This window comes from Oncorhynchus masou, chromosome 15 (assembly GCF_036934945.1).
Source record: "Oncorhynchus masou masou isolate Uvic2021 chromosome 15, UVic_Omas_1.1, whole genome shotgun sequence".
Lineage (NCBI taxonomy): Eukaryota > Metazoa > Chordata > Actinopteri > Salmoniformes > Salmonidae > Oncorhynchus > Oncorhynchus masou.
This window is the reverse complement of record NC_088226.1, coordinates 57,162,499-57,182,189: the sequence shown is the minus strand read 5'-3', so window position 1 is coordinate 57,182,189 and position 19,691 is coordinate 57,162,499. Positions and strand designations below refer to the sequence as shown.

The following is a 19,691-nucleotide window of genomic DNA, read 5'->3' as shown; positions in this document are numbered from 1 at the left end:
TAAGAAAGCTAAGGAAATATTATTTTTTGGACACAACAACCTCCATAACTTAAAAAACAATAACAGTACCGATTACCTTCAGACAAGTCCTGTGACACTTGTGGGGGTCGTAAAGCAAAACGGAGAACATAGTGTTTATGAGAATCTCCCCTTTCCATAGTGGGGTGATATTAGTTTGTAACCCAAATGGTTCGGACGCTACAGACGTTTTCATGAGAAGATTGATTTTAGGGATGCTTCATGGCCTAACATCGCTGTAGCTCGGCCACCTTCCAGAAGGCAGAAGGCCGACATAGCCGGATGCGGTGGATGGAGAACATATTTTTCTTAAACCGACAGATTTTGATGGGGATTTTTTTAGTATGTTACCTAGACACGTGCATCAAGAGACTATTAAAGGCTTAAATTTAGGATGGAAAACTTCACTTAGCGTTCAACACCATAGTGCCCTCCAAGTTCATCACTAAGCTGAGGACCCTGGGACTGGAACACCTCCCTCTGCAACTGGTTCCTGGATTTTCTGACGGGACACCCCCAGGTGGTGAGAGTAGGTAAACACATCCGCCACGCTGACCCTCAAAACAGGGGCCCCTCAAGGGTGCGTTCTTAGTCCCCTCCTGTCCTCCCTGTTCACCCACGACTGTGTGGCCGGGCACCACTCCAACACCATTATTAAGTTTGCTGATGACAAAAGGGTGGTAGGCCTGATCACAGACGACGATAAAACAACCTACAGGGAGATCAGAAACCTAGCAGTCTGCTGCCAGAACAATCTCTTCCTCAATGTCAGCAAGACAAAGGAGCTGATCGTGGACTACAGGAAATGGAGGGCCGAGCACAGCCTCATTCACATAGAACGGGCTGAAGTGGAGCAGATTGAGAGCTTCAAGTTCTTCGGTGTACATATCCCTAAGGATCTATTATGGTCCAAACATACCAACAGTCGTGAAGAGGGCTTGACACATTTTCCTCCTCAGGAGGCTAAAAAGATTTGGCATTCACCCTCAGATCATCAAAAGGTTATACAACTGTACCATTGGGAGCATCTTGACTGGCTGCATCACCGCTTGGTACTGCAACTGCTTGGCATCCGACTGCAAAGAGCTACAGAGTGTAGTGCATACGGCACAGTACATCACTGGGGCAGAGCTACCCGCCATCCAGGACCTCTATACCAGGCGATGTCAGAGGAAGGCCCTAACAATTGTCAAAGACTCCAGACACCCAAGTCATATACGATTCTCTCTGCTACTGCACGGAAAGCAGTACCGATGCACAGTCTGGAACCAACATGATCTTGAACAGCTTCTACCCCCAAGCCATGAAAGACTGATCATTAAGCCATTATTTATTTTGCACTAACTTTGACTCATCACCAACACTGCTGCTACCGTTTACTATGTCACTTTATTCCTAGTTATATGTATATACTCATCTACCTCAATTACCTCGTACCTCTGCACATCGACTTGGTACCCCTTGTACATAGCCAAGTTAGCGTTACTCATTGGTCATTACTATGCATTTTACTTTTCTATTTTCTTTCTCTGTATTTTTTGGAAGGGCCTATACGTAAGCATTTCACTGTTAGTCCACACCCGTTTACGAAGCATGTGACAAATACAATTTCATTACCTATGGGAAAACTGGCAAAAGTCATTTGATCATGATTAAATGTTTGTTTTAAATCACTTTTTCCAGAAGGAACTTCAGTTAAGTAATTTTAGCTTTAAAAGTATCTAAGACAATTATATTTTAAAATGTTTTAATTAGTTCCACACATCAATAACAGGTGTTTGAATACGATTATTTAGAATTTTAGTTCTTTTTGAACAGGAGACAAATGTGTCAGGTACAGGACATCACACCAAGCTACACCTCAACCACCTCTCTTACACTTAAAGTGGCATCAGTTCCAACACTGGTATTTGTGATTTTATTGGACTTTTGGAACAACTGGAGGCAATTCAAAGCTTAATAAAATATTTTAATTGTATTGTCTTTTAATATGAACATATAAAAAGACAAACAAAACATTTACATCATGGATTGCAAGCCACTGCTCATGCTACCTTAAGCATTATTATAATTGAATTCCTTAGAAACAACATGTACTTCACCTCTCTCGCCTTGCCCACGATATGAAAAAGCTTGAGGAAATCTTATCTGTGCAGCGATGTTCTTCTACACTTCTGCACCTGTAAATTTAAACAATGTGATTTAAATCTGTAAAGTAATTTCTGTTAGTTGAAGATTAAATTCTGCAAGATGTATTAACATGTTGCTTAAATGCATAAAGTTGTACAACGACTGTCATATTCAGGGACACGGCACTTTCTGTAAAAGAAACTCAAACCGTAGCCATCAATCATTGCGGGTTTCCCATGTTTACAGGACTCACCAATTGGTATAACAATCCGCAAGCTATATGGACATGTCATGAGTACTGCAGAATATTGGAAGACCAGAGCCCATAAGTTTCCTCAGGTCGTTACCATCTCATTATTAGATTAGGTATACTACTAAACTTTGGACAAAATGTCTACGCAAGTCTGAATTCAGGATGATCACAAAATATCAATATGCTATAGTCAAATGCATGCATCAATACCATTTGAGACATTTTTGGAATTCAGAACACACAGTTCTATAAAAACAGAAATGCCATCTCTACAGTTCTGAATGAAAACAGGGACTATTTTGGGATGAGGAATCTAATGACCTGGAAAGTAAATAAAAGTGAGAGGATATTTAAACTCATACCCTCCATGTAGCCAAATTCTCTCAACAACATCAAAAGATGAACAGTTTATTACAATTTTAACTGTGCCTGTGGAAGAAGCTATTACGGATGTAGAGGACATTCATCTAGGATCTATGTGATAATAAATGCTGATTTCTGAGGGTAATATCTTTGAACTGGGAGGAGGCAGAATGTGTCATTGGTTAGAACTGTTAAGTTTCCTCAGAGGAAAAGGAATGGAACCTGTCTAACAATGGCAGTGCTTCATGCCACAATCATTCACTCTTCCACAAAAAGTCCAAGCTTCATAAGTGTTCTGCTATCCCTTACTGAAACCGTCTACAGATCAGAGCTGTATATAAAATGCTCTGGTAAAGCACTCTTTCCATTGAGACATATGTACATTTTAATATAAACTGCCATTAAAATAAAATACGTGAAGCAATCAATTATCAATAAATAAAATACTTAAGACGAAGAAAATTAAGTCAAAAAGGATGACGACACTAACAAATTAATCCCATTCCAGATCTGAAGATACATCCCTCAAGTCCTCCACTCCAGGGAAAAGAAAAAAAAATAAGTTAATTAATTTTCTTACTGAGCCTTCCTGTGTAGACCAGCTCAAGTAGCCAAACAACTGTGGGCTCCAGCCTCCACCAATCTTAAAACAAAAAGGCACCCAAATCTGACCTAACAAGAGATAACTGACCCAAATCTGTTTGGCACAATTGCCTTAACATGATCTTGACCAATTGTGTGGATACTAATATTTGTGACATGATCATTCTTTAGTTAGAGCCTTGTTCAATAAAAAAAAACAGAAAGAAAAACTCTAGTCCAGTTCAAAACCCTGCAAAGCTCTCAGGATATCAGGGGAAGGTTGAATGCGGCAGTCGTCAGTCTCTAGACTATCCAACTGTTGAAAACTGACATGAAATAGGCAAGTGAAAAGAATACATCCTGCATTTGTTTCCTTGATCAATATGAACAACACTGGCAAAACAGAACACTGGGAAGAATCTGAAAAGAGCATGTTCCAAAACCTCAAATGATAACTGCTTGTTTTTGCAAACTCTCCACAAAGACAATTGCTTGTCATATGAATTCAGCCACCAAATCAAATCGTAGATTTCAATGCAGTCAGGGGTATATACAAGAACTTGTCAAAGACACAGCATTCCTGGGTCGTATTCAGTAGGCACAAATTGGAACAAAAATGCTCTAATGGAGTTAAACAGGTACAGTACCAACTGTACTTGTCCAATAAGAAATGCTCATTTTCTGCAACATGTGCCCGAATAAACACGACCCTGATTCCAATAACCCATTCCTTAGAAAGGCCATACATAAATTGTTTTGAAAAGTGAGGCGAGTGAGTGAAAAAGTTAGACAAAAAAAAAAAAAAAAATAGACCCTCTTGTTAAATACTATAGCAACCTTAGTTCAGGTGCTACTCTCTCTGGTCAAGTAAGTTTGCTGTGTGTGACTGAGGTAGGTTGTCAGCATTTAAAGACAATAAAAATGGGGAAAGGTTTTGTTAGAGCTAATTTATTTTCATTGTCTGAATAAATTAAACAGAAAGAAAAAGTAGGGGTGTTGTTCAATTTAATCATATTCCAGAAAAATCTAGTCTGTTGTTCGTGTCCCAAATTATTAATTGAAGTTATTTTGACCTCTTACCACTGAACTACGGAGGAGGCTCCATATCTCCCACTGCCTGCAATCACAAAAAGTGACGAAATTCTGAGACGCAAACACCAAATGCTTGTGGCTTTGAGAGCCTTAAGTTCAAGTCAAATACAAAGTACAAGAAGATGGAGGGATAAATAGTTCAGGAGGTTACTCTTTTCAATGGTCTTTATGATGGAGGATACAGAATTTGAATGCTGGGAGGGTGTCAGGAAGCTGCTTTTTCCAGTGGTGTATTGAGGAAGCCTAACCACTCCAGAGGTTGACAGTGCATGTATGTGCATGTGTCTGTGTGAATATATCCTAGATTAGGGGTGGTGGGTGATGTAGTAGGGACTAATGATTTCTAGTCCTCCAACTCAGCCCAACCCTCTCTCCCAGTCTGTGGGGTCAGTCCACCAGTCAGTACGCTGTGACCAGGTCCTTGTCATAGTCGTATCGGCCCCTCTTGGGGGCGGGGCTGTCCTGGCTGTCCTCGGTGTCGTCGCTGTCTCCTCCAGCCCCTCCCCCCTCCTCCTCAGAGTCTAGAGTCAGATCAACCACCAATCCTCCTCCCGCCCCCCCCACCGTGGACCCAGCTCCTGACTTCCCCGTCTGGCTGGTGCTGCTGTGGGCCGGGGAGTGGCCATTTACCTCAGGAACACCTGAGAAGAAGGAACAGGTTCACACACTATTACAAACCAATGCTGTTTAAAAAAGATAAAACAGACATGACCTACACAGCATGCCGTCTTAAATTAATTTTGAAAACGTAAATTAAAAATCAAAACGTTAGTCTGCAATTGTCAAAAAGGCAATAATGGCAATATTTGACATGCACTTACATATATCCAGAACAGGGTAGTCAGGCGTGTTGCTGCGTTCCCTCTCCCTCTCCTTCTCATCTCGGATGGGTCTCCATGAACCGTCAGTCAGATATTCAATCTCCTCAATATCCTCATGGGTCTCTTTTAAGATCTCAGATGCCAGCCTGAAACATGAGACAAACAGTCAGTAAGAGATGTACATATCATATCAGGACACACAAGAAGGGATCGATCAGATGTGTCCCACAACACACATTATCAACTTTCAAATCTTAGATAGGAAGTGTGGAATTTTATTTATCTAGGCAAGTCAGTCAAAAATCAATTCTTACTTACAATGACAGCCTACCCCGACCAAACCCTAACGACACTGGGCCAATTGTGTACCACCCTATAGGACTCCCAATCACAGCCAGTTGTGATATAGCCTGGAATCGAACCTGGGTCTGTAGTGACACCTCCAGCACTGAGATTTAGTTCCTTAGACCACTGCACCACTCGGGAGCCCAATGGAAATGGTTTGATATTTCTACTATTCTACTCTGTTCCACAATAGAACAGGGAGAGGCAACAGCCTTATTGAAAATTTAGCCCAGTATAGGTAAGCCATTGCAGGTTTTAACAGGAGTCTACAAATTGCTCAAAAAATGCAAAATGTTTGTTTCCAAGGTTGAACAAGCAATGACCCATGCAAAGAGGAAGCGTGGTTCTCAAATTCCTGTGAGTGGTAGTGCCAGTAAGTCTCAACGTGCCTTACTTACCCATCAATGGTGAGCAGCTCAAAGGGAGCCTGCTTGTCACACACAGGGCAGGTCCATGTGGGCTTCTTCTCATTCATTTGCAGGAAGAAGATTGCGTCAAAACACTGCAGGTGGGCACAGGTGATCACCCGACATGGAACACCTATCCGCATCTTCACCAGCTGAGAGGAGGAAAGGGAGAAATGCCATTACTTCGACTATCCTGTAACCCCGCACATTGACTCAGTACCGGTACCCCCTGTATATAGCTTAGTTATTGTTATTTACATTTATTGTGTTACTTTGATTGATTCTATTTTTAGTTTAGTTTATTTAGTAAATATTTTATTAACTATTTATTGAACTGCAATGTTGGTTAAGGGCTTGTAAGTAAGCATTTCACGGTAAGGTCTACAACTGTTGTATTCTGCGCATGTGACGAATGCACTTTGATTTGATTATTAAGCTGTGGACAAATGGTGGGTTGTAACCTGTTTGTCTTGAGTTCTCTTTTTTTGGTCAGAAACAACTGAAAGGTTTGTGACTTCCTCTCTTGGGTGAATATGGATTAGGGTGGGAGCCAGATACTCACAGGACAGATGAGGGACACCCGTAGCCCTGTGGTAGCGATCTCGCTCTCTGGATCAAAGCGTAGCTTGTCCTGGACTGGACACAGCAGAGAGAAACTAGTTGAACATCACACAGCATTACACAGTGAACATCACTAAAATGCAAGAAGCATGAAAAACAGGGAGAAAGAGAAAAATGTTGAGGCCACTTACTGCGTTCACGACAGCGTTCTGCACTCTCCACTGAGCAGTGTTTGAGTTGGCCGAAGAGCTCTGCTGATGTGAAGACCCTCACTAAATCCACTGCCACAGAGTAGCGCTGCACACAGAACGAGAGCAGTGAGCAGAATGAACACTGGAAAGCAGCAGATATGAAGTTCTACAGAAAACAAACCACACCATTTCAAAAACTTGTCATAAAAATTAATCAAAACAAATTTGGAATACAGCAGCGAGGTTTTCAATTACAGAACAGTGTCAACCAGAGACTGACCTTGCCGAAGTTGCCCCATGTGACAGTGACCCGGTTGGTGGCAGTGGAGAGTTGTAACCAAGGTGTGATGTTGACTGGGCGACAGGGCCGACGCGGCTCCACACCTGGCTTATTAGAAGGGTAGTAACCCTGTACAGAACAAATATAGACATGTTAAGCCTCTAATATTTAGGCCTAGGCATTTTCTTCTGATTAGTTAGTTGGTTTGTATGCCTGATGCGATTCCCCATCTTGAATACTCACCGGTACATGACAGTAAGACTGGTTGACTTTGACAGCAATATTGGGAGGGTACTGATCTTCCTGGACACCGATGGAGTCTGTGTAACAGATTCTGTAAAGCATCGTAAAAACAGCATAGGAGGTTCATTGGTTAGCAGTGTTAGATAAGTGGCAACATTTATGAATGGTTGAGGTGGTCAGATTTGTCATTCAATACACACATTTCAAATTGTACTCCATTTTTTTTTTTTTTTTTTTTTTTTTTTTTTTTACTTTCACTGTTGACAAAACGAGGACACGGGAGAAGAAAACTTTCCAAATGTCAACAGAACAAAGTACCATCATCTCAAAGTAAAATGTAGAATCTTGCGTGGTTCTCCCATGACTTAGAAAAGTATGTGCACTGCAGTTTATTAGGCTACAGATAAAATAATTGATGAACTTCACAGGGTGGGAAAGTGCCCAGTGATGATCTTGATGCTCCTTTCCAGTAAATATTGAGGCTCTTAGTTTGACGCTAGTGACATGATGATCAATGCTTGGCTGTCAATTGACAAATAAAAGTGATCTTGTTCTTATCCAAAATGTCATCATGAAGCCTACCCTCTGCACGGCATCTGCGAGCTGTTGGCTAGAGCACACGTGCTAAGACCAGTGGGCACATTTACCGTTTATTGCAGACTTCTTGTGCCAAAACCAATGGCAGAGTTAAAAACTGGATGGAAACACATTGTACTTGTTTTGTTTTGGTAAATGAAAAGTTTTACGACAAAGTGCTTTTTATGTGCATGTCATTCCGCACAGCTTTTAATAAACAAGGCAGTTTGATGGAAAACGACCACTGCTTGTGAAATTTGCATATTTTAAGCAAATATTTGCATGAAAATCTAAAATTGCTGTAAACCTAGATACTGATATGGCATAGGCTATAGCTGCATACTTGAGTTTTACAAATCAACTGTATGTACCTAACATGTACAGTACTTGTCAAAAGTTTGGACACACTCATTCAAGGGTTTTTCTTTATTTCTACTATTTTCTTCATTGTAGAATATTAGTGAAGACATCAAAACTATGAAACAAACAGAATCATGTAGTAACCCCCCCCCCCCCCCCAAAAAAGAGATGTTAAGTCAAAATATATTTGAAATTCTTCAAAGTAGCCAGCCTTTGCCTTGATGACAGCTTTGCACACTCTTGGCATCCTCTCAACCAGCTTCATGAGGTAGTCACCTGGAATGCTTTCAATTAACAGGTGTGCCTCGTTAAAAGTTAATTTGTGGAATTTCTATGTTAATGCATTTGAGCCAATCAGTTGTGTTGTAACAAGGTAGGAGGGTATACAGAAGATAGCAATATTTTGGCCATATGGCAAGACCAGCTCAAATAAGCAAAGAGAAACGACAGTCCATCATTAATTTAACACATGAAGGTCAGTCAATACGGAACACTTCAAGAACGTTGAAAGTTTCTTCAAATGCAGTCGCAAAAACCATCAAGCACTGTGATGAAACTAGCTCTCATGAGGACCACCATAGGAAAGGAAGACCCAGAGTTCTCTGCTTCAGAGGATACGTTCATTAGAGTTACCAGCCTCAGAAACTGCAGCCCAAATAAATGTTTCAGAGTTCAATAACAGACACATTGCAACATCAACTGTTCAGAGGAGACTGTGTGAATCAGGCCTTCATAGTCTAATTGCCGCAAAGAAACCACTACTAAAGGACACCAATAATAAGAAGAGACTTGCTTGTGCCAAGAAACACAAGCAATGGACATTAGACTGGTGGAAATCTGTCCTTTGGTCTGGAGTTCAAACTGGAGATTTTTGGTTCCAACCGTATCTTTGAGAGACGCAGAGTAGGTGATCAAATGATCTCCGCATGTGAAGTTCCCCTTGTGAAGCATGGAGGTGGTGTGATGGTGCTTTCCTGGTGACACTGTCAGTGATTTATTTAGAATTCAAGGCACACTTAATAAGCATATGTACCACAGCATTTTTCAGCGATACGCCAACTAGGCACAAACATCTGGTTTGTGCCTAGTTGGCCCATCATTTGTTTTTCAACAGGACAATGACCCAACACACCTCCAGGCTATATAAGGGCTATTTGACTAAGGAGGAGATTGGTGGAGTGCTGCATCAGATGACCTGACCTCAGCCCAATTGAGATGGTTTGGGATGAGTTGGACCGCAGAGTGAAAAGTAGCCAACAAGTGCTCAGCATATGTTGGAAGTCCTTCAAGACTGTTGGAAAAGCATTCCAGGTGAAGCTGGTTGAGATAATGCCAAGAGTGTGCAAAGCTGTCAAGGCAAAGGGTGCCTACTTTGAAGAATCTCAAATATAAAATGTATTTTGATTTGTTTAACACTTTTTTGGTTACTACACGATTCCATGTGTTATTTCATAGTTGATGTCTTCACTATTATGCTACAATGTAGAAAATAGTAAAAAATAATGAAAAACCCTTGAATGAGTAGGTGTGTCCACACTTTTGACTGGTACTGTATGTATCATCTATGCAATTATATTAACAGTGGGATTGGTGGGCTGCTGTGTGTAAAACAGACATCTTAACTCACCTAAGAACCACCTGGATTGCCTTCATTCCTGGCCGAAGCTCACTGAAACAACAAGAGGGAAAAATGATGGTACCCTCAGTGCTCATTCAAAGTCACAAGCAGTAGGATAGACAGTTAACTTTTAATAAAAGTGTTATACTCACGTTGAGTTTCTGACTTGGTCCGCTTGGCTCTGTGTTAACTCAAATACACATTGACTGTCCTGCAGTTTCTCACTGTTCTGGGCAACTACAAGGACAGGTGCAGAAAAATAGATCATACACATTACGAAGCATAGTGATGTTGTGCAATGTCCTTAGTACTTCTAATTTTAATGTCATGGCAAGTTTCTATCAGTAATATACAGTGCATTCGGGAAAGTATTCAGACCCCTTGACTTTTTCCACATTTTGTTATCTTACAGCCTTATTCTAAAATTGATTAAAAAAATACATTTGTCCTCATTCTACACACAATACCCCATAATGACAGAACAAAAACAGGTTTTTAGAAATGCTTGCAAATGTATTAAACAAACAGAAATACCATATTTACATAAGTATTCAGACCCTTTACTATGCACACTCAAAATTGAGCTCAGGTGCATCCTGTTTCTATTGATCATCCTTGAGATGCTTCTACAACATGATTGAAGCCCATCTGTTGTAAATTCAATTGATTGGACATGATTTGGAAAGGCACACACCTGTCTATATAAGGTTCCACAGTTGACAGTGCATGTCAGAGAAAAAACCAAGCCATGTCGAAGGAATTGTCTGTAAACCTCGAGACATGATTGTGTCGAGGCACCGATTTGGGGAAGGGTACTGAAAAATGTTCTGCAGCATTGAAGGACCCCAAGAACACAGTGACTTCCATCATTCTTAAATGGAAGAAATCTGGAATCACCAAGACTCTTCCTAGAGCTGGCCACCCAGCCAAACTGAGCAATTAGGGGAGGAAGGGCCTTGATCAGGGAGGTGGTCACGGACAGAGCTCCAGAGCTCCTCTGTGGAGATGGGAGAACCTTCCAGAAGGACAACCATCTCCGCAGCACTCCACCAATCTGGCCTTTATGGTAGAGCGGCACGTCTAGAGGAAACCTGGCACCATCCCTACGGTGAAGCATGGTTGTGGCATCATCATGTTTGGGGATGTTTTTCAGCGGCAAGGTCTTGAGACTTGTCAGGATCGAGGGAAAGATGAACGGAGCAAGGTAGAGAGAGATCATTGATGAAAACCTGCTCCAGAGCATTCAGGGCCTCAGACTAAGGGCGAATGTTCACCTTCCAACAGGACAACAACCCTAAGCACACTGCCAAGACAACGCAGGAGTGGCTTCGGGACAAGTCTCTGAATGCCCTCGAGTGGCCCAGCCAGAGCCCGGACTTGAATCCGATCAAACATCTCTGGAGAGACCTGAAAATAGCTGTGCAGCTCCCCATCCAGCCTGACAGAGCTTGAGAGGATCTGCAGAGATGGATGTGAGAAACTACCCAAATACAGGTGTGCCAAGCTTGTAGCTTCAAACCCAAGAAGACTCAAGGCTGTAAATCCCTGCCAAAGGTGCTTCAACAAAGTACTGACTAAAGGGGCTGAATGTGATATCAGTTTATTTTTATATATAAATTAGCAAACATTTCCAAAAACGTTTTTGCCTTGTCATTATTGGGTAGTGTGTGTAGATTGAGGGGGACATAAAAGAAGAAAAAAAATCAATTTTAGAATAAGGCTGTAATGTAACAAAATCTGGTAAAAGTCAAGGGGTCCGAATACTTCCCGAATGCACTGTATGTGTAGGGCCAGGGTCCAATTGCCAGGGGGGTTTCTGACCACAAGACCTGACCAGGAAGTATTCTTCTGAGCTTTATTGTTTGAGCAGTAAAAAGTTTTGGGCCTCTCTACAAAGACTAGCCTGACATGTCACTGCGAGTAAAAAATAATAATACAAAAATCACTCACTCAGCTCCGTTGGCAGCAACAGCTTCTCCAGAGTTTGGTAAAAGGGCAGTGACACCAGCTTGACCTCAGTTGCTGGTGTGGAGGACAGCTTGGGGATGCCGTTGAGGTAGTCTGTGCCCTGTGTGCCAGTGGGTGAGGAGCTGAGGGAGGAGTAGGCCACAGAGACCCCCTCCGGGCGCCGGGCAGCCAGCCAACCCGACGCCTTGGGGAAGCGTGACTCATAGAGCTGCCGCACGTTCTTCAGCAGCTCTGGGCTGCACTCTGTTTGCACCAGCCTCAGCGCCCGTCCCACCAGGTCCTGCTTCAGACCACTTTTACTGCGGCCCATGGAGGCCAGCAGCGTCTGTAGGTCAGACACCCGAAAATTCTTCACCATGTTCTGGAGGGAAGACAGTGGAGAGAGGGACAGGAAGAAGAGGGGAGGTTTTGGGATTACCATCTTTGATTCTGGCTTACAATCTTTGGATTCCTTGACCTAGGCAAGTCCCAATAAGAAAAATAGCCTACACAAAGAGATGGGCACAGGTGTCTTAAAAAAGTTTTTTTTAAAGTGTATACTCAGGTCATTCCAACCAATTTTTTTGCTGGGTTGAAATATCAGTGTCAGTATTTGCTTGGAGCAATATTTCCCATCCTTACCCTCTAGAATTCAGTAACGTGACCTATGAACCCCTTCTGTTCCTAACGCCATACATGTATTTCCTGCAAGCAAAACCTAGACTGGTCCCTCATTTAACTACTATAGGACACAACACCGGTACAGTCGAAGACCCAGAAATGCATGGAACGTTAGCTAGCTATTTAGTTAATAAGAAAATGACCTTACAAGTTAGCTACATCAGTCAATCTCATCAACTGACTTAATTTCTACAGTTCGTACATAAGCCTCAGTGACATGCTTGCTGTTTTGTCCAGACAGCGGCATTGAGCAATTGCCTTGTCTGACAGAGGCTAGGCTATTGGTTACATAAGCTAACTCCACTTGTTCTGTTGTCACCCCCAACACTGAAAATACATCCGAAAATACATCCGCTGTCCATTTGACAAGTCAAATGGACAACGGATGGCCCGAATGCTTAATGCAATATCTTGCTTAAACACTGAATGGTACAATTTCACGCCGACTCCCTGCTGGCGAATGTTTATGGTCTCATCACTTTGCCATGTCCCTGCTAACTAGACGCACTTAGCAGCGCACGGAAACCAGTTTCAATATACCAATTAATCAACCATCACTAAGTAGCTAAGTTAAACCATTTTAGACAGTATTCATGACACACCCTTACAGTTTCCCAGCCTAGCAGGCCATCCCCCACGCTACGGCAGACCCTTTTCTATCAACCCAGACGAGCGGAGCTCTGCTTACCATCGCTTCCACCAGTTCCGCCGCCATCTTCGTACAGCAGCCCCGCGAGAGCCAGAGCCGAAAGATAGTCCTTCGCCAATGAGAGACAGAGGGGTCGCTGGTCGACGGTTCTCCGCATCCAATCACAGCGCAACTACATCACGAGCCTCAAGGAGTGTGTTGAAAGTAGGCGTGCCAGCATTGTTTTAAAGTGACAGTACAACTTTTTTTTAAACACTAAAAGACAGGCCTCCCCTACATGTTAGGCCTCAATTATAAGAAAACATAACCAGCCTACAAATAGCTGAACGTTGGTGTTTGCTGAGTTTTATACTATCGAGACAAAGATAATATGCGTTGTGGAAATAATTCAAATTCAACACAAGAGGAAAGCATGACTTGTTAAATGGGGAGAGGCACATGGCCAAATCAACTCCTGACCGAGTGAAAAGCTCCACTTCGGGATTTGCAATGAACTATTAGCTATCAACTGTAAATGCTTTGTATATATTTTTTTAAACATAAAACCTAAATAAACACAGGGAGTCAAGTCAAAATGCAGTACACAGATGTAGCATACTGAAGTCACGTTCTGATGAGAGGTTATATTTGATTTTCAATTTGAAAATGCAGTGCATTGAATTAGAGCAGTCATAAGTTAAATAAATCCCGATTTCACACTCTCTATTGAAGATCCATTTCTGGATTTCCAAACTTTGTGATTTGTGCTGAAGAACAGAAATGGTACAAATTGATTCATAAAATCTAATTAAAGATTATATACGCTGTCATATATCATCAATACATAGTAGTCTAACTCTGCTCTAGGTCTTAATTGAAATAAGAAAAGAAAAACGCAGACACTAGGCCCTCCATGGAATGAGTTTGACTGCTGGATAGCCTCAAAACTAATTAAAACTATACTTTTGATATTATGGATGGTCAGTCCTTGCATCCATATCTCTGTCTATATATTTGAGAGTGGTTACATTTCTCCTCAGCTTTTTACCAATACACAGGTGGATGTAACCTTTTTGTTATTCGTTCAATGAAGGATTCTAGCTTTAATTAATTACACATTTTACCACATGGCTCACTCTTTATACTTGGATAGTACTGTATATGCTGTAGTAGTAGTTTCACAACTCGGACAGACGAGGGCGATATATTCCACTGGTGGTCCTTCATGCCTCTCATTCTTTGGCCAGTGTGAGACGGTTTGCACGCCCTACCTTGTTCTAATGCAGCATTACAACTTAGCTTTCTTTACTGATGCTAGGGACATTCCTGGAAAGTAGAACTTTGAATGAAATATAATTGAGGATAATACATTTTATAGCAAGATTATGTACAGAACAGGGCTTTAGGCAGGGCTATTGTAGTTTAACTCTAGAATAGCACAAGTGCAACACTTTTTTAGTGTTATAATTGTTACAAATAGTCAGCAGCATTAAAGCTTTTTACATAGAACAATTAAATATTTCATATTCTGTTTGGAACCTAGCAACTGTGACAAGACCTATGCGAGAAATAGTCGAATATTCGTAAAATAATGAAGTTGAGATAGTTCTGCTCTTGATTTGGCACTCAACATCTGCAACCAAATTATTGAATTTAGATCAAGTAGATAAACTCAAGCAGTGTAGTTTGAGTTATTATGTCTAGCCTCTTGGCTATTGTCATTGTGCCAAAGGAGTTGGATTTTAGCATATCATTTATGATAAATGATTTAATGTTTTATAACAGAAAGGCTTACAGTAAGCCTAACTCTAATGATGTGCACTATGCAGCGCATCCTCTGTTCGAAAACCATTTAAGTAGGGATAACGCTGTTTAAATGCCTTTTGGTGCTGCTGAAGCACCCTCTGAACACCATGTTCTACTAAATCAGAGTGTTTAATCTCCCGTAATTACAAAGATTTGCTGTGGTTAATAAAATTAATCTGCTTCGATTAGACCCCCTACCTCTGCTTCTCCTGTCTCTATTGCCCCTCACTGTGAAGGATAAATTCACGGACATTTAAATAGTGGTGCCTTCACAACAGTGATCCATTCTGATCTAGTGTACACAAGATACAGTTGAGCACTGCATAGATTGTAAAAATATACTGTTTTCTTCTCTAACCTATCTATTTGGTCTAACAAATTAGATTTTTCTAAACTTATTCAAGCTTTGGCATCACATTGAGTTTGAGTCACCAAACAATTAGAGTACGTTGGGAGGATCCCTTTTAATTGTCCTAACTTGATCTTGTGACCAGAGACTTAACTTACTTAGCCCAAAGGACATTGAAGAGAGGCATCCTACCTGATGGAGAGCACATCAGTGTCCTAGACCAGCATCTTTAAATTAAGAAACAAAAACACCTGTGAAAGAATCTGAGGATTGCCTTTTGTGGTGGTTATAGATCATCTACATTGAAAGTATTAGTAACTGCCTTAAAAGTCTAAGAAGAACCATGGAGGACAGAAGCAGCTGCAACAATGACCGGGAGCGCTTGGGAATACGCTTCACCATAGACTACCTGCTGTACAACAAGGACAGTAAGTGTATGAGAGAAGAGCAAAATATTCCCGCAGTGGAGCAGACCCCTCATAGTCTACTGGAGGGCCAGAGTCCTGACATCCTCTCAGTGAGGAAAATTATCAAACCTGGGAGCCCTGAGAAGGGGCCAGAGGGAGAAGAGGGGTCAGAGGAGGAGAATGAAGAGGAGGAGGAGATCAAAGGGGGGAAAGATGAAGAGGAAACCACTCCAGACAGTCCACAGGACAAGCCTTCCCAGTCCTACATCTCCCTTATCTCCATGGCCATACTTGCTTCAGAGGAGAAGAAGCTCTTGCTGTGTGACATCTACCAGTGGATCATGGATAACTACCCCTACTTCAAGAGCAAGGTATGTTCAAGTGATTCATTTCAGGGTTAATTTCAAGTTGAGAATTTGTCTGAATTAGGGTTGGGGCCAGTTTCATTTCAATTCAGGAGATACAGTACATTCCAATTCAATAATTTAAAAGAGTTCCATTTATTTAGAAAGCAGATTTTTTAAATGATTGAAATGCAATTTCAATTAATTTAATATATGGACTGAATTGAATTGACATTGCCAACCCTGTATAGCCAATAGCCAATTACTGATATTCCTATCAATTTAACTGAATAACAGTAGACCTTTGCAAAGTTCTTTGGTCAAGCAATGACTAGTGTGTGGAAAGTTTCCAAAACTTAAAGTACTATACTGGGACATTACGCACTTCCTCCACTGTAGTCATAAGGCAGCATCTGAAAATAAAGAGCTTGAAAAAAGTTGATCTATAATTTTAAATGTTCACTATTCCTATTGTAAGATGTAGAAATAAAGTGGTCTGACTCAGTAATGAGTATAATTGCTGCATGCAGGACCCTGGCTCGGCTGATGCTGTTGTTGCATGGAAGGTCTAACTGAGTCATCTCAAGGCTATAGGTAAACCTGTTGATAGCTGCAACAGGCTAAAAACTAAAACTAGGTCTTTAACAGGTGTAACAGCAAGTTTACCTCATGATTGGGGGAGTTTGACAAAGTGAACATGATGGTTTCGTCTGGCAGCCAACTGAAACGTCATTGACCAAAGGTCACCATGAACCCTTCACATGAACTTGGCACCAATGAAATGAAAGCAAGAGCAAATTGCCATATTCTCGGTACAGTGTATCAATGTATATACTGGGGATTCAGCTGTGAGGGAAAACGATTATTAGTTTCTAAATAAGATACTTTCTGTTCCAGGGCCACATACAACACTTCATTCACTACTCAACTTTATACTTCATGTCTCATATGTGAACATTATTGTTGTCCTACAGGATAAGAACTGGAGGAACAGCGTCAGACACAACCTGTCCCTGAACGAGTGCTTTGTGAAGGCTGGTCGGAGTGACAATGGTAAAGGCCATTTCTGGGCCATCCACCCTACTAACTTCCAGGACTTCTCCAATGGAAACTACCATCGCCGCCGGGCTCGCCGCAGGATCCGCAGAGTAACAGGACAGCTCCCCTACGCCCTGCACACACCCTATTACCCCCTCCATAGGCCCAGGGGGGTGTGGTGCTGGTGCTGTCCCCCAGCCCACCCTCTGTCCTACGTCTCAGCCAGGATCTATTGGAGCTGGGCCAGCCTGCACACCAGACGACACCCATCCTCGCTTCGGTTCAATAGCACCACATAGAATTGGATGCATGTTGGATGTTGGTATGTTCTTTATATGACAGGTGGCTGAGAGAGATGTATTGAGTATGATTGTGAAATCTGTGGCTGGCTGGCACAAATAAGAGTACCAAAGCACCAAAGTACAATATTGCACAATTTTTGATTGAAATGCAATACACCAGATTTGTACTGTGATAGTATACATGTATATTGTATTTGATGAATTCTGTATATGAAGAAAATTAATTGTAAATATACCAATGAAGATATTGCAATATTTTATATATCTTGCACAATTTCAAATAAATAAACAAAAAACTCACCCAGCAAAGTGTCATTGATTTCTGTCAGATGAGAAAAGGCTTAAACTGAATGATAACTTTTTGAACTAGTAAATAAAGAACTTTAAAGTAACAAATCTGTACAGAATAATGGACCATACAGATGACTGTTCTGAGAAGACATATGGTACTCCGGGTAGTACAGTTCATCAACTGAGCATGTGTATGTGTGTGTGCGTGCATGTGTGTGTGCGTGCGAGTGAATACCTTTATGTGTCTGTGTGTCTTTTTGTGTGCCTGTGTATTCACGTGTGTGGTTGTATGTGGTTGTGCGTTCCTAATTGTGTCTGTGTGTGGTTGTATGTGGTTGTGTGTTCCTAATTGTATCTGTGTGTGGTTGTGCGTTCCTAATTGTGTCTGTGTGTGGTTGTATGTGGTTGTGTGTTCCTAATTGTGTCTGTGTGTGGTTGTATGTGGTTGTGCGTTCCTAATTGTGTCTGTGTGTGGTTGTGTGTGGTTGTATGTGGTTGTGAGTTCCTAATTGTGTCTGTGTGTGGTTGTATGTGGTTGTGCGTTCCTAATTGTGTCTGTGTGTGGTTGTATGTGGTTGTGCGTTCCTAATTGTGTCTGTGTGTGGTTGTATGTGGTTGTGCGTTCCTAATTGTGTCTGTGTGTGGTTGTGTGTAGATACAGGGTGTTAAAAGTGAGCCCACTCCAGCAGCCCAGGCGAGGTTTCAATGCTAATTAGTCAGTGCTGACAGGTTGCCAAATCTTGTGCCGTAAGAGAGACTAAAGCAGGCTTCCCAAAGCTGACTCCGGGGATAAGCACCTGGATAATCCCAGAGATCCCAAGGAGTTTCGAAAAAAATAGGAAGCTTATCACACAGTGTAATCTGTAACCGTTCCTGTGGTGAAGAGACACTGCGGGAGGTGAGGGAAGGGGGAGGGAGGTGAGGAAAGGAGGGAGGGAGGGAGATGAGAGGGGGAGGGGGAGGGGGAGTGGATGTCATGGAGGGGGCAAGGTGCAGGTGGAGGAGTGGACATGGATAGGCCAAGAGGACAAGGTCATTATCAAAGTCATCACAGGCAACAACAAGTAGAAGGTATATAGGTCCAATCAAACCCAACAGTCAATCAAACTCAACTGGAAATGTGAAAGAGTTATGATACAGTATACAATAATAATGATCTTTAAACAGATCTGAAAATGGATAGGGAACTGGCACCATATTTCTTTCCCAAAGGGCAAAACGTGTTAAAATATGCAGCAGCATGGTCAGAAAATCATATCTGGAGAACACAACAAGATTAAAAAGAAAAGTCAATCATCAGCTATCAGTTATTCCATTAATAGGAAATTCCTATGTGATTTCCAAAGGTTGACATTTAAATTCACAATACTTGAGTTGTTTTTTATAATGAATTATGCTGCTTGTTTATTGCAATTCAAGTGAGTTTTTTTCTTCAGATAAAGCAATAGATCTGACATGTAGATTAGATTACATTGTAGAAAGAAAATAGAATGAATCTATTAATGGGAAAGGGCTAAAATACAGGAGACAAACATCTCAATACCCAATTTCCATCTATGTTCATTAGAGCAATGACAAATCCATCTAATTAATTTTTGTTGACCAAATTACTCGATTTGTTGTGGACAAGCTAATTAGATCACTAATTTGTTTAATTCCCATGAATTGCACTCTGCATTAAATCCTCATCAATTTGTGAGCTTTAGGGCTTTAATTCTGTTGCATATGTTTGCTGCATGCTGGCAGGAAACAAGACTTTGAACAGGTTGCATCCACCACACACACATGCACACACACGCACACGCACACACACACACACACACACACACACACACACACACACACACACACACACACACACACACACACACACACACACACACACACACACACACACACACACACACACACACACACACACACACACACACAGTTAACTATTTGGTGGTTGTGAGGTATAAGGTTGAAGTTCACAGGAAAATTTTCAATGAACAATGGGAAAACTATCAGACAATGTAGAGCCCCTTGAATGACTTTAACGTGATACAACACATGTTG

At 41.5% G+C, this 19,691-nt stretch overlaps 2 protein-coding genes across 2 annotated transcripts; one reads left to right on the top strand and one right to left on the bottom strand.

Annotated features, from left to right (window-relative positions):
* Positions 1–1,966: 1,966 nt before the first annotated feature.
* Positions 1,967–13,258, bottom strand: LOC135556524 (E3 SUMO-protein ligase PIAS4-A-like). The gene is made up of 11 exons (XM_064989800.1): positions 13,157–13,258; positions 11,791–12,169; positions 9,993–10,077; positions 9,850–9,891; positions 7,287–7,377; positions 7,044–7,172; positions 6,764–6,869; positions 6,574–6,647; positions 6,003–6,163; positions 5,260–5,405; positions 1,967–5,079 (listed from the first exon to the last, which is right to left on the bottom strand). Exons 1-11 carry the CDS (start codon positions 13,181–13,183, stop codon positions 4,838–4,840), a joined length of 1,482 nt encoding a protein of 493 aa, XP_064845872.1. The 5' UTR covers positions 13,184–13,258; the 3' UTR covers positions 1,967–4,837.
* A 2,336-nt stretch (positions 13,259–15,594) lies between these two features.
* Positions 15,595–17,339, top strand: LOC135556885 (forkhead box protein A1-B-like). The gene is made up of 2 exons (XM_064990299.1): positions 15,595–16,029; positions 16,977–17,339. Exons 1-2 carry the CDS (start codon positions 15,595–15,597, stop codon positions 17,337–17,339), a joined length of 798 nt encoding a protein of 265 aa, XP_064846371.1.
* The last annotated feature ends 2,352 nt before the right edge of the window (positions 17,340–19,691 follow it).

Coding starts and splice junctions, on each gene's coding strand:
- LOC135556524 (XM_064989800.1), bottom strand. CDS start 13,183: ATGGCGGCGGAACTGGTGGAAGCGATG. Junction 6,648..6,763: donor AGAACGCTGTCGTGAACGCA/GTAAGTGGCCTC, acceptor TGCTGTGTCCAG/TCCAGGACAAGCTACGCTTT. Junction 5,080..5,259: donor CTACCCTGTTCTGGATATAT/GTAAGTGCATGT, acceptor CCTTCTTCTCAG/GTGTTCCTGAGGTAAATGGC.
- LOC135556885 (XM_064990299.1), top strand. CDS start 15,595: ATGGAGGACAGAAGCAGCTGCAACAATGACCGGGAGCGCTTGGGAATA. Junction 16,030..16,976: donor ACCCCTACTTCAAGAGCAAG/GTATGTTCAAGT, acceptor GTTGTCCTACAG/GATAAGAACTGGAGGAACAG.